Source organism: Aotus nancymaae, unplaced genomic scaffold (assembly GCF_030222135.1).
Source record: "Aotus nancymaae isolate 86718 unplaced genomic scaffold, 86718_ANA_hifiasm-v0.15.2.pri h1tg000077l, whole genome shotgun sequence".
NCBI classification, from domain to species: domain Eukaryota; kingdom Metazoa; phylum Chordata; class Mammalia; order Primates; family Aotidae; genus Aotus; species Aotus nancymaae.
Genome location: NW_026988492.1, coordinates 18,757,746 through 18,770,625, shown reverse-complemented (window position 1 = coordinate 18,770,625; position 12,880 = coordinate 18,757,746). Strand labels below are relative to the sequence as shown.

General features: G+C 38.2%; 1 protein-coding gene across 1 annotated transcript in view; it reads right to left on the bottom strand.

The window, feature by feature from the left end:
• The window catches only part of ITGA8 (integrin subunit alpha 8), a 187,509-nt gene that overhangs the window by 71,997 nt on the left and 102,632 nt on the right, over positions 1-12,880 (bottom strand). The window contains 5 exon segments of the mRNA XM_064368406.1: positions 1,401-1,493; positions 8,655-8,802; positions 10,568-10,635; positions 11,129-11,266; positions 12,523-12,677. Coding sequence (XP_064224476.1) covers positions 1,401-1,493; positions 8,655-8,802; positions 10,568-10,635; positions 11,129-11,266; positions 12,523-12,677 — 602 coding nt within the window.

Genomic DNA, 12,880 nt, shown 5'->3' with positions numbered 1-12,880 from the left:
CAATCAATCCATGGTAACCAACAAAAAAATCTGTTATAGGAATGTACTTGTCATTTAAATACTTATTTTTGCCCCAAGAAGTAAGTTTACTATAGTTTCAGCACATTTTTGAATACCCAAGATCAATGCAACATTAGAGCATAAAAGAGCAAAAATATCATTCTAGCACAATAGTCTAACTTGAGAAAAGTTTCAAATGCTCAAGTAAATGTGTGAAACATCAGGCTAAAAGGTTTATTAATTGAAAGACTTATCAGCATCTTTAAAATGCAAATACATACCTGAATCTCCCAAGGAAGAACATGACATTCAACAGTGACCATATAACTCCCTTTTAAAGGCTGCTCTCAAGGGACTAGCACTCTTTGGAATACACTTTGGGAGGTTGTTTTAATACAAACCTATATAATTACGATTTTCCGTGAAGTTTCTTTGAAACAGGCTATTTCATTGGTAATAATAAACATATAATTTTGAATAGAAGAATATGTATATTCAATTTATGTTGTTAGTACTTTCAGAGTTCAGAAATTTTTTTCTGATTTTAGTTCATAAAATAATTGCTACTGTAATATCATCTATTACAAGTTACCATGCATAAACTTAACTGTAATTGGATAAAATTAATTTATTGTCTGAAAGTAATCCTGAATGAAAAGTTCCTAAACCTGGAAACAAACAGGAGAAATACAAGAAAAAGAAGGAGGAGGATGGGAGGAGGAGGAGGAGGAGGAAGAGGAGGAGGAGGGGAGGGGGAGGAGGAGGAGGAGGGGAGGAGGAGGAGAAGCACAAAGAACTATTTTTTCTCATGCACGTTGGAGATTATTATTAATCTTTATTTTTTTCCCCTTGCTATAAAACTACATTTTTCTTTATTATTCTTCAAGTAAAATAATGGAGAATATAGACTTGGTGAAGCTGATTAAAAAACTGGATTATGACAGTATTTTAATTTCAAAATACTGTGAATGATATTCATACAGGAGGTATATTTGAAATGAAAGTTAATTTAATTGCCATTGCTAAAATCTTTGTTTTAATTTGGTTATTTTTAAAGTCTTTTATTTACATTGTATTTCTTTTTGAGTTCAAAGAAAAATATTTAAAGAAAATATCTGTGGTGAAAACAAAGTCTGCTTAGATTTGTTGCAACTAAAAGACACCCAAGAGTAAAGTCTAAAGAGAAAGCATAGAAGAGCATGCATCTTTCTGTGCTTAGCCTGAGATGATTCACTCTGTGTAGGTTATAATGTGAAATCCCACGACTCTGGCAATTTCCTGCCTAATTTGTTGTTGCTACTAGATGCTGAGTTGCTGAGTGGTAACTGGAGAGCTTTCCATTTGTTCCCTGTAAAATCTAGTTAGAAGGAAATCAGTCCATATTTCTGGTTTTCTCTTACATTTGTTCCAGACACCATAGGGTTCCCAAGGTCACACACCACCATCCTGGTTACATTTTCCATCTTGTACTCACAGCTCAGTGGTCGAAATCCCTACAGTGGGAAAGAACAGGGGGTTTAGGGGGCAGAATAAATGACATCCTGACACAAAAGCCATGCTTGGGGTCTGGGAGCTCCCCTGCATCTCAAACACTCATGAGGGTGACGGTGCACAAAAAGTGATTGATGACCCCTAACTCAAAAGAGAAAGTGGAGAGAGAAAAGTAAAAGTTAAATTTTAGAAGGAAATGCATTGGGTGGGTAAGCATATTTATTGTGTTTCATTAAGGAAGACAATGCATAATACAGTATTTATATAAATAGTTTAGACATTAGCTTCACTAGTGTTAATGTGAAACTCAGGGCATGAAAATCACAAATTACTAAACACGAGTAAGTAAACTGATTCTTATGTAAGCCTTGCAAAAACAAAATGGCCATAATATGTATAGATTATTGTAAGATTCAATGATCATTTGCCAGAGAATTGCCCGGAACACAATTTCTGTACACCATGGTCCCTTTTTGAGATCATGCAATGGACTTTGTTCAGTCCTTCAATATTTCAGATGTAAAGAGAACACTTCTATGTTTAGCTGTACTTCCTATTTCCTTTCCTCCCCCTATATCCTATTCCAAGTAGAATTCATATGAACTGAAATTCGAAGATGTTCTTGGAGCTATACACTGGAGAAATTCTCAAGGTTGAGCAGATGAGAGAGGAAATACAGGTTTGTTTTGGAACTGTCGCCTTTGGTTCCCAGCTCCTCTTTATTTCCTCATGCTATTCCCAGCTGCTGAGAAACCCAACCCTGACTCTCTACCCTATTCTCTTTCCATACCTCAAACCCCATGGTACCATTCTGCATTTGGCCATAGCTACTTATGCTTTTCCAATATTTCACTCTAACTTGTTATGTGCCACCGATATATTACCCGTCACCCTTGTTCCCAAAGATAAGCTTGCAATATGCGGGCTTTCATAAAGGAGCAAATTTTGGGGGAATTTCTGTCCCTGTGATAGGTTCGGAAGAGGGTTCCCAATATAATGACCATTTATCCATCTGTTAGCTCTATTGAAATTTTATTTTTTGGCCCTTTTTTGTTATCTATTGAAATTTTAAATAAGAAAGTAATGTAAAGTTTCAGAAATGATCCTCCATTCCCTTCTATTCATTAAGAAAAGCCAAAAGCCAAAACCCAAGCAAAAAACACCAAACATTTCCCCAGACATCTAGCTAAAGCATTCTGTAGGTAAATCACACACTTTGAGAATATAACCTTCAAGAAGGCAGAGGTTTTTGAGTCTGTTCTAGTCCCAATGCCTAGAGCAGTCTTGGATACAAAGTAATTGATGGTTCAGGAACAACAGAGTGTAGACAGCTGACACTTTCTCCTAAAAGAAAAGGCTACAATGAAAGAGACAAGTATGCAACTAAGTCTAAAATCCTGCTCCTAGAATCACCCAGACAGACAGACACATGGAAAGACCTGTCCTAATTACTGAGAAAGGAATGGATCACTGATATTTGGAGGCACAATTTAATACATTCTCTCTCCAAATATCCTGAATGACAGTTACTTATATTGAATGAGCTAAGAAACATCTTTTCAAAAAGGTGGTAATAGTCTTTCTTCTCAAAGATAGGTTCTTAAGGATCCATAACAAACCCCTAATTATACAGAGATGCTTTGTGTTGGGATTATTAACTCAATCATGAAAACAGAAAAAAAAACAGAAAAAGCTTCCATAAGTGGTCATATGTGCCTTGAATGTAATTCAAGAATTTAGTTTCTATAGTAAATACATATTTTAAAATCTCACCTAAAGGTTAAAAGTTACATATACATTCTTCTCCTTAGCTTTCTGGAAATAGTTCGTTGACATCAATCAAAGAGCTTTTTCTCCCTTTCACATCCCCTCCACCCTTTTTCTTTTTTTAAAGCATTATTTCCTCTCTTAATAAGAGGAACAATGACTGTTTTTCTGGACATTTCTAGGTTATTTTCCTCTGCAATTCCAGGGACATTCTTGTTCTAAACCATTTATAGCTCTTAGAGTGGTCTTCATTCACTGAAAATATTAACTGTACCCACTATTTACCAGCCCTGACAAATGAGACGCCTTGTCTTCACTTAATTCTTAATTATTTTAACAACTGTAACAAGTAATTCTAAGCAATTGTAAAGCTTAGAATTGCTTTACACAATTGCAGTGGAGTTGAGTAAATTTTGTGATAGGATAAATAAATAGTGACAAAGGAGGACCTGCACATAGATCCAAGCAATCAGAGAAGGCATCCTCAAGGAAGTGGCATCTAAGCTGATGGGGACGGTGCATATCAGTGGTTAAGAACAGGGAGGGGCCCAGCTGGCCATGGTAGCTCACGTCTGTAATCCCAGCACTTTGAGAGGCTGAGGCAGGCAGATCACCTGAGGTCAGGAGTTTGAGACCAGCCTGGCCAACATGGTGAAACCTTGTCTCTACTAAACATACAAAAATTACCTGGGTGTTGTGGCAGGCACCTGTAGCCCCAGCTACTAGGGAGGCTAAGGCAGGAGAACTGCTTGAACCCAGGAGACAGAGGTTGTAGTGACCCGAGATCTTGCCACTGCACTCCAGCCTGGGCGACAGAGTGAGATACCATCTCAAACAAAACAAAACAAAATCAGGGAGGCTGGGCATGGTGGCTCATGCCTGTTATCTCAGCACTTTGGGAGGTCAAGGTGGGCAGATCTTGAGGTCAGGAGCTCGAGACCAGCCTGGCCAACATGGTGAAACCCCATCTCTACTAAAAAAACAAAAATTAGCCAGGCATGCTGGTGAGCACTTGTAATCCCAGATACTCGGGAGGCTAAGGCAGGAGTATTCCTTGAATTCAGGAGGCAGAGGTTGCAGTGACCTGAGATTGCACCACTGTACTCCAGCCTGAGTGACAGTGACACACTGTCTCAAAAACAAAAACAAAAACAAACCCAAAACCCAAAACCCAGACCTAACGGTTGATGCTTGAACTTGCTTCTGCTACATAATAACCTTGGGCATGTTACTTAATTTATTCTTATCTATAAAACAGGGATAATGAGAGCAGCTTCTCTATAACACTGTTATAAGAACTAAAATACATTCAAGAACTCAGAGGATTACCCAGCTCATAGCAGTTGTTCAATAAATGTTATCCACCTCAATTATTATTCTCCATTCCTCAGTTTTCATTAAGTCTCAATTATTATTTGAAGGATTAGCAGAAAGAAATGAAAAGAAGTAAGACAGATAAAGAGGATGAGGGAGTAGAGTTAGTTTGTTAGGAAGAGAAACGGCTGGAACAAGCTCTCTGTGTCATACAGGAATAGAAAAGGAATTCAGGCCTCCTGGAAGCATGAGCATTTAGCGGTGGGGCTGAAGAGGTGAGCAGAGGTGATATGATCAAGTGCCTCACGGGTCATCTGAAGGATTTAGATCTTATCCTCAAAGCAATGGGGAGCTAGCGAGGCTTTGAAGAGTGTCAGGCTCAGATTTGCAATTTAGAAAGATGATGGATTTTTTTCTAGGTTAGGGGTAGGGAGTTGGCAAGATGAACTAGGAAGACTGCTGCAATAATCTGGGCAATGAAGGTGGTGATGGTGGCTGTTGGATGGTCTCAGTCCACAGTCTCTCTAGTTCATATCCTTCTCTCCATCCAACTGCTACTGTCACCACCCTCATCCAGGCTGGCGTCATTTTAGATGTTAGAAACCAGGGGATGCTGGCGTCATTTTTGTACATAGAAAATAAAAGATAAGCCGGATGTGGTGGCTCATGCCTGATATCCCAGAACTTTGGGAGGCCGAGGCGGACATATTACCAGGTGCAGATTTCAATACACGCCTGGCCAACATGGTGAAACCCCATCTCTACTAAAAATACTAAAATTAGCCAGGTGTGGTGGTGGGTACCTATAATACCAGCTATTTGGGAGGCTGAGGCAGGAGAATCACTTGAACCCAGGAGGAGGAGGTTGTAGTGAGCCATGATCATGCCGCTGCATCCAGCCTAGGCAACAGAGTGAGACTCTATCTCAAAAAAAAAAAAAAAAAGAAAAAAGAAAATGAAAGGGAAGAGGGGTGTGAGCGGGAAGGGCAAAAGTCTAGATGCAGACATGCGGAAGGACAGGCAGCTGTGAGAGATTGAAGAAGAGATGAGAACAGGTTCCTAGAATCACCAAATTCACAGAGACAGAAAGTAGAATGGTGCTTACCAGGGCCTGGGGAGAGGGAGCAATAGGGGAATTATTTTTAAGGGTTGGAGAGGTTGAGCTGGGATGACGAAAAAGGTCTGGAGATGGGCAGTGATGATAGTTGCACAACCATGTAAATATAATGTCACTGAACTGTACACTTCAAAATGGCTAAAATGATCAATTATATCTTAACATGTATCTTACTACAATCATGATGATGATCATGATAATAAATATAAAACACATACACCTTTTTCATGGAAAAATTAAGGAGCAAGGTCACCAAAAGCAAATACAAAGTCTGGCTCATCTAAGATTTCTAGAGCAAGAGATGATAAGCATTTACATTTTCTAAAAAGATGCATGTTTTCAACAAAAGAAGAGCCAAACTTACAATCAGATAATGCCTAAAATTTTTCCCCTTGAGGAAAAAATGGTTAAAAAATCTTGAACTGAGTTGAAATCAAAAGGTACACAAACCTTAAACTGTTTCAAAACAAGGAAGAAACGAGAATGTGGCTTAGTCATGCAAAATTTAAAGACTGAGCGAAGTCTCTGTCCAGAGGAAATTGATGGAGAAAAAAGTAGTGAAGGGATCATTTGAGATTACAGATAATGTCCTTTGTAATGTTTACAGCCAAAGATAGGATCATAAGTGCTCTCTCTCCCGTGTTTTCTATGTAACAAAGTCAACAGTAAACTGGATGTTTTGCTAAAAGAACATTTTTAGAATAGGCGCTTTGTTTAGCGAAGTCAGGGGTGGAGTGGCAAGAAAGGAATTGAAATAAAAATATGAGTGGAGCCCTGGAATATTACCAACAAAACATACTTGAACTTCATGCTTGTGTTTGTTTATGCACTACCTGCATGTAAGTATTTATAGGTGACATTTTTCTTTCTGATTTTGCTTGTAGAGATTTTATTCTAAAATATCTTCAAATCAAAATGGTTATTAAACACCATCTTTATAAGTTGTGTGTATAAGTTCTCCATTTATTCTTATTTACTTTTATCTTAAAGTGACTTTAATAGATAAATGAAGAGGATTTTTAAAAATCACATAATTGGCCAGGCAACGTTGGCTCATGCTTATAATATCAGCACTTTGGGAGGCCAAGGTGGGTGGATCACTTGAGCCTGGCCACATGTTAAAGACCAACCTAGGCCACATGGCAGAACTCCCTCTCTACAGAAAATACAAAAATTAGCCAGGCGTGGTGGTATGCACACCTGTAGTCCTAGCTACTTGGGAGGCTGAGCTGAGGGGATTGCTTGAGCCCAGGAATCGGAAGTCGTAGTAAGCTATGATCATTCTGCTCTACTTCATCCTGGGCAACAGAGCAAGACCCTGTCTCAAAAGAAAAAAAAAAAAAGTTAATTCAAGAAAGAAGAAAATGAGATGATTATAAACCAGTCACTGGAGAAATTATGCTTTATATTGATTTTCATGTTTGAAATAACAGGGAAGTGAAAGCTGACTGGAGAGCTGTGAACACTCTTGAAAAGAAAAGGAATAATTTTTCCTCTCTATCTAACCTCACTGCTGACATGGAAGACTTAAGATGAATTTAGGACTATTTTTAAAAAATGACTTTTTAAAGCTATGACTGACATACACAAAACAGCAGTACACATTTAATGTATACCATGTGATGACTTTGGATTTTTTTTTCCTACAAATTTCTTCAACAGAAACCCATAAGGATTTTAAACGACTGTCAAAGATGCTCCATCATTACCCATTTTTAATTTTTTTTGGTTTTTTACTAAGAAGACCATTCAACTAAAACAAAAAAACATGAGACTAGAAGTATGAATAGAGAATTTTATATTCAGTACGTTTTTAAATGCTGTTAAAATACCAACATCACAACAACAGTTTGTTAACACCTCTTTAGAAGAATTACTTTTCATTACATTATTCAATCATTAAGACGGTCAAGGTCCTCAGTGGGTGTGGTATTTGGAAAGTAGTACACATTTAGTACATTTTAGCTAAATGAAGAAAGTTATCGGCAAGTATTTAAGGAACACCTATGCTACACCTCATCCTATGAAGGAACCGTGACACTTGGGCTTCACCCTTAATTGTGAGTTTGTGTGTTTCCAACACTGAGGGACTTTCTCTGTTATTCTGCAATGTATTTGTAATGGTTTTCTAGATCAAGTGATTAAGGACGCTGCAGAACAGGAGGATACTTTGAATGGGAAGATTCACGTTCTGATGAGGAAGGGGAAGACTGTAAAGAACACTGGTGAAGTTCAAACAAATAGTGGCATTGAGGAATGACAAATGAGGAAGACCAGGCTATTCCTGGTTGTCTTTCTGGCAAGGTGGACCAAGCAGAAAGGAAAAGGACCTTGTTTTCCTTCCAGGGCCTGTCCAGACTGTTATCAATACTTAGCAGAGATTGGTTGGACCTTCTTCCCTAACCAATAATGAAAACCAGGCTTCCTGACATGCGCTTGAAACTGAAAGGAATTCAACACAAAGGTAGAAAACCCAGCGAAGACAGGGAGTTAGCTTGGGAGGTTAGCTTATGGATCACATTGGTAAGCTTCTTCGTTCAGCCAGTCTAGTTCTCTTTTTTGCTTTAGCTCTCAGTCTTTGGCCAATTTATCTTTGCACTGTGGCAAAGAAAGATATTAATACTGTGTAATTCAAGTCTCAAGTCACCTTTCACTTCCCTCCAGTCAGCTTTGACTTCCCTGTTATTTCTAACATGAAAATGAATATAAACCCTAATTTCTCCAGTAACTGGTTTATAATCATCCAATTTTCTTCTTTCTTGAATAACACAGTATTAATATCTTTCTTTGTGTATTCCTCGCCCCCCATTTCATGGCTCATTGTCATTATGATTTAACAAAAGAAGGTATCATTTTGCTGCCTTTTACTAAGGAAGAAACTCTCAGCTAAGTTGGCCCTTCTTAAGATTTACTTGACTTCAAAAATATACTTAGCTCTTGACTTCAAATAATTTGCAGGCATTACCTTGTTGTTGCGTTCAATCCCAACATAATCTGCCTCTTCTGGTATCATTACAAAGAGCTCAGCTTCATAGGCTCCTTCCCCTTCATTTCTTGCATTTATTATGAGCATCAGGTGATTTTCATCTCCAATGATTACCTGATGCTTATCTCTAAAAATGACGTTTAAAAAGAAGTATTAGGTACTCTACTTCTTGGCTTCGTGAATATTTTATTTAAGGATTCATTGAAGAGCAAAAGAAAAATAGCAAATGCAAAATAAAGAAGACAGACCATCATGAAGAGATGGTAGGAAGAGGCAAGAGAATCATCTCTGGGTAAAAAGGGTAGGAAAACATGCAGTAGTATGTGGGTAAATGTTTAACAACCAGTTCTTTAAAAAAAAAAGTATTGATTTATAGCATTTTCAGATTCCGTGGTGTAAATCCATGCACTGTGGTCAACTTCAAGCTACCCACATATTTAATAATCTACCAACAAAATTCCTGCAAATTTAACATTTCACTTACAACCCAGAATGAAGCAGCTTCGGCATGTTACTGAAAACATACATTAGTAAGAAAACGGGCAATGGAATAAAAGGAAGAGAGATGGTTTGCAAAGTAAGAAGGAGAGATTAACACAAAGGAAATACTGAGAGGGAAGAAGTAGGCAGATACAATAAGATCTTAAATCACCAGTAGAGGATTTCAAGGTATTTTTAAGAAATGTAGTTCACTTAGAACTACAAATCAAACCAGTATTTGGAAATGCCTATTCCACTTTTTCTTTTCTTTTCTTTTTTTTTTTTTTTAAAGCACAGAGAGACAAAGGAGAAGGAGAGAGAAACAGCTAACTCTCACACTGAGTGAGAGAAAGAAAAGCCGCTCTCACACTGAGTGAGAAGGGTTCCCAGAGGGGGAAAACCAGAGAAGGAAAGCTCCTCTCACACTGAGTGAGAGAATCCAGAAAGATGGAATCCAGGAGAGGAAAGCAGCTTCCACACTGAGTGGAAGGGATTAGAGAGAGAGAGAGAGAAACAGGAGAAGAAGAGAGAAACCTTCCATGAGAGAGTATGTGGAAGCAGGACCCCAGAGGGGAAATCCAGGAGAGGAAAAAGAGCTCCCACTATGTGGGAGAGGATTCCAGAGAGCTAGAAATCCCCTATTCCACTTTTTAACCTTACTCAAAGTGATTGCATTTGAAGTTGATAAATTATGAAATTTGGAGGAGAAGCCTATGAGAATTTACCAAGTAGATTCCAAACACTGGCAGTGAGATAGTTCCTGGGAGGGAAAGGAACACAAACCTGTTTATTGACCACAGGATGCTTTACATCCGAGTCTATGTCTTCCCATAACAGAATGCAGTGCAATTTCCAGTGCTGGAATGGGGGTGTCCATTCCTGGCAACTGTGCGGCCCTTTGATTCTTACTTGATTTTGTGACACCTTCTGCTTTACTCCAGAGAGTGCTATTTAAGTTTGTTTTTTCAGTAAGTTATAATTAATTTTGTTTTGACAGTTTTAAGAATGCCTTTGAGTCATGGGGTGCTGAAAAAAAGTGTGGTTAAGGTGTAGATGGAAGCTGCCTGTCGGAATCCTTTGTCTACTTGACTGAGGCAAGTAAATATAACCCAAGCCACCCCATCAACTTTTGTCGAGTTTACTTTCAACAAAAACATGTTTTTTTTTTTTGTTTTTTTTGCTTCTGATGAAAGATGAAATGGCCCAGGAAAATCTTAAGGTGTGTCATTTGACACCCATGACAAATAATTGACCCAATCCACAAGCTAACCCAAAGTGTAGCCAAGCTGAAGAATTTCACGCAGCATATTTTTTGGTAGTCGTTGGAAGTGTAGACTTTCTGCAGAGAACCTTTAAGTTACTACTTGTAATTCCATTAGATAGAATGCACATGCTTAGTTATGTAAACTTACGGTCTAGCTGACAGCTTCAAGTCAGGAACACACAGATTGTCTTCTCCACAGTCCACCAGAATGTGAGCCTGTGTTGTAGAAACACGCATCAGGAACAATCTAGGAAAACCTGAGTCACATCTTTTTTCTTGAAAATTCTGAATGCTGCCACAAATGGAACCAGAGCTTTCCTCTCACTGTGCATGACTCTACCCAAGCCAATGCCCTACATTTCACTGTGACCTCCCAATATAGGCTACTTTACATGATAGCCCCATTCCAATGCACTCTGAAATATCTGCAAAGAATGCAACTCTGGCAATGTCATGAGGATTACAGGCTGTATTGCTTCCATTATAGCCACATTTTGAACAAATTAAATCTTGGTTGCACAAGAGGAAAGGCTTCCGAAAAACACAATCGTGCAGTGTTTCAGGAAACATGGTAGGAAAACTCCCAAATATTCCATGTCTGCATCCAGAAATAAAAAGGAAAGGAGCTGGCTTTAGTCTTAAAGCCCTAAGAACAACACCCCAGAGAGCCTGCTTGAGCAAATGCCATCAAAGACGGCCAAGGGCTTACCTGTTCACTAACAACGTTTTCTCTGTAGTAGTTCAGTATTGGTTTCACTTCCAGGCCTTCTTTAAAGGTGGATTCATCCAAACTGTAATTCAAACTAATGTTGATTGGAGATAATTTATCTCGGAATTCAGTTTCATCCTAGGAAAAATAATCACAAACTCAACAGAGGCTCCATGAAATAGCTGCAAGATGTCAGTCTGCAAAAATCAGGCAACACTGGAATTTACTCAATGAAAGTGAATGATGAAACAATTATGTTTGCAGCAGGCTTAGATGCAGGCTGATTTATGTGGCATATAGTAGTCAGCATACTCAATATATGTGCAGTGATGAAATCATTTAGAGCTGTGGCTTCATTGAAATATGCTTCTGGAGCCAAACTTTGGGTTCTCCAGACCTTCAACAGCTCATGCAGAATTGGTCAAACTGCAAAGTAAAAGATTACACTCATATACCATAAATGTCACAAAAACCATCATGAATTTGGATTTTTGTTTCCATGAGGTTGCTAGGATTTGTGAGTTCTCTGGGGCTCAGAAGAAGAAAACATCTTGATTCTCTTCCTGTCACCATCTTTTAAAACTCTTGCTTGAATGAATTTCAGAACGCCTTCAGGACATTTGAAGTTCTCTTGGAAAAAGAAACAGAACTCCTATAGCGGGGAGGGGTAAGCGCCAAACAGCAAGCACTAAACACACAGTGGATGTGTCACCCTTCAATTGTATGCCAATCAAGGGTCATATATCCAACTTTTCATTCTTGAGTGTGATTGTGAACCTATGATCTTCCCTAGGGCGGCACTTGCTAAGTAAGTCCCCTAATGGAAAAGAGAAATTGAGACAGTTATCACAACCTCGCAACTGCCAAAGTGAAGATAGGTAATTGTGTCATAAACATTTTTACTTTTTAAATTTTGGTAGGTTTTGAAGTCACTGTAAAAATACATTACTTTAAAGAAGGTAAATTATAAATTACTTCTAATAAAAGCTTTGAATGCCTAAATGTTTTCCTGAGTTGGCTCTGAAATGTGCATTGATAAAATCTAACAAGACATACTCACATAGGAGAAAAATTCACATAAATTGTGTTCCACTTTTATGTTTTTTGGGGAGGAGGTGGGTAGAAATGAAAACCATGTGAGTTTAGAAGGCTATTATAAAGATTTTGTTCAAAATGAAAAAGAAGCCTTAGAAATTAACAGCAACACATCATTAGGTTAGTTGAAGTCAGGGTCAAGAAGAGCTTATTTGACCTTAAAATAAAGTTTCCTGCTTTGAAAATGAAAACAGACGGATGGGGGTCTATGCAGACAAATATGATGGTTAAATGGAGAAGAATGGTTGGAATTTGGATATGAAGGTGAGAGGCCAGAGGAGTCTTTCTGGAATACTTACTCGAAGGTAAATGATGAAATCCTGGCACTGGTGAGATTTCTGCTGTTTTATCACAAGAGGGAAGACTCGATGAGCCTGATGGTTATCAAGGAAGAGTGTCCGTTTAATGGCCCCTTTCTGTTTCAGGGAATCTAATTGCATCTCTGCCATCAAGACTAAAGGACAGAAATAAAGTAGAGAAGAAGTATTCAGTGAACACGGTGCTCTATCAGAGAGATGAATTTCCATTTCAAGTTGCTTATTCAGGAAACATTTATTTTTCATAGTTGACATCAAGCATGATAAATGAGCTGGAAAAATTTTATAGTATACTCTCCAAGCTAAAAATGTTTTATAATGGTTTTATAAAAGTTGTTAT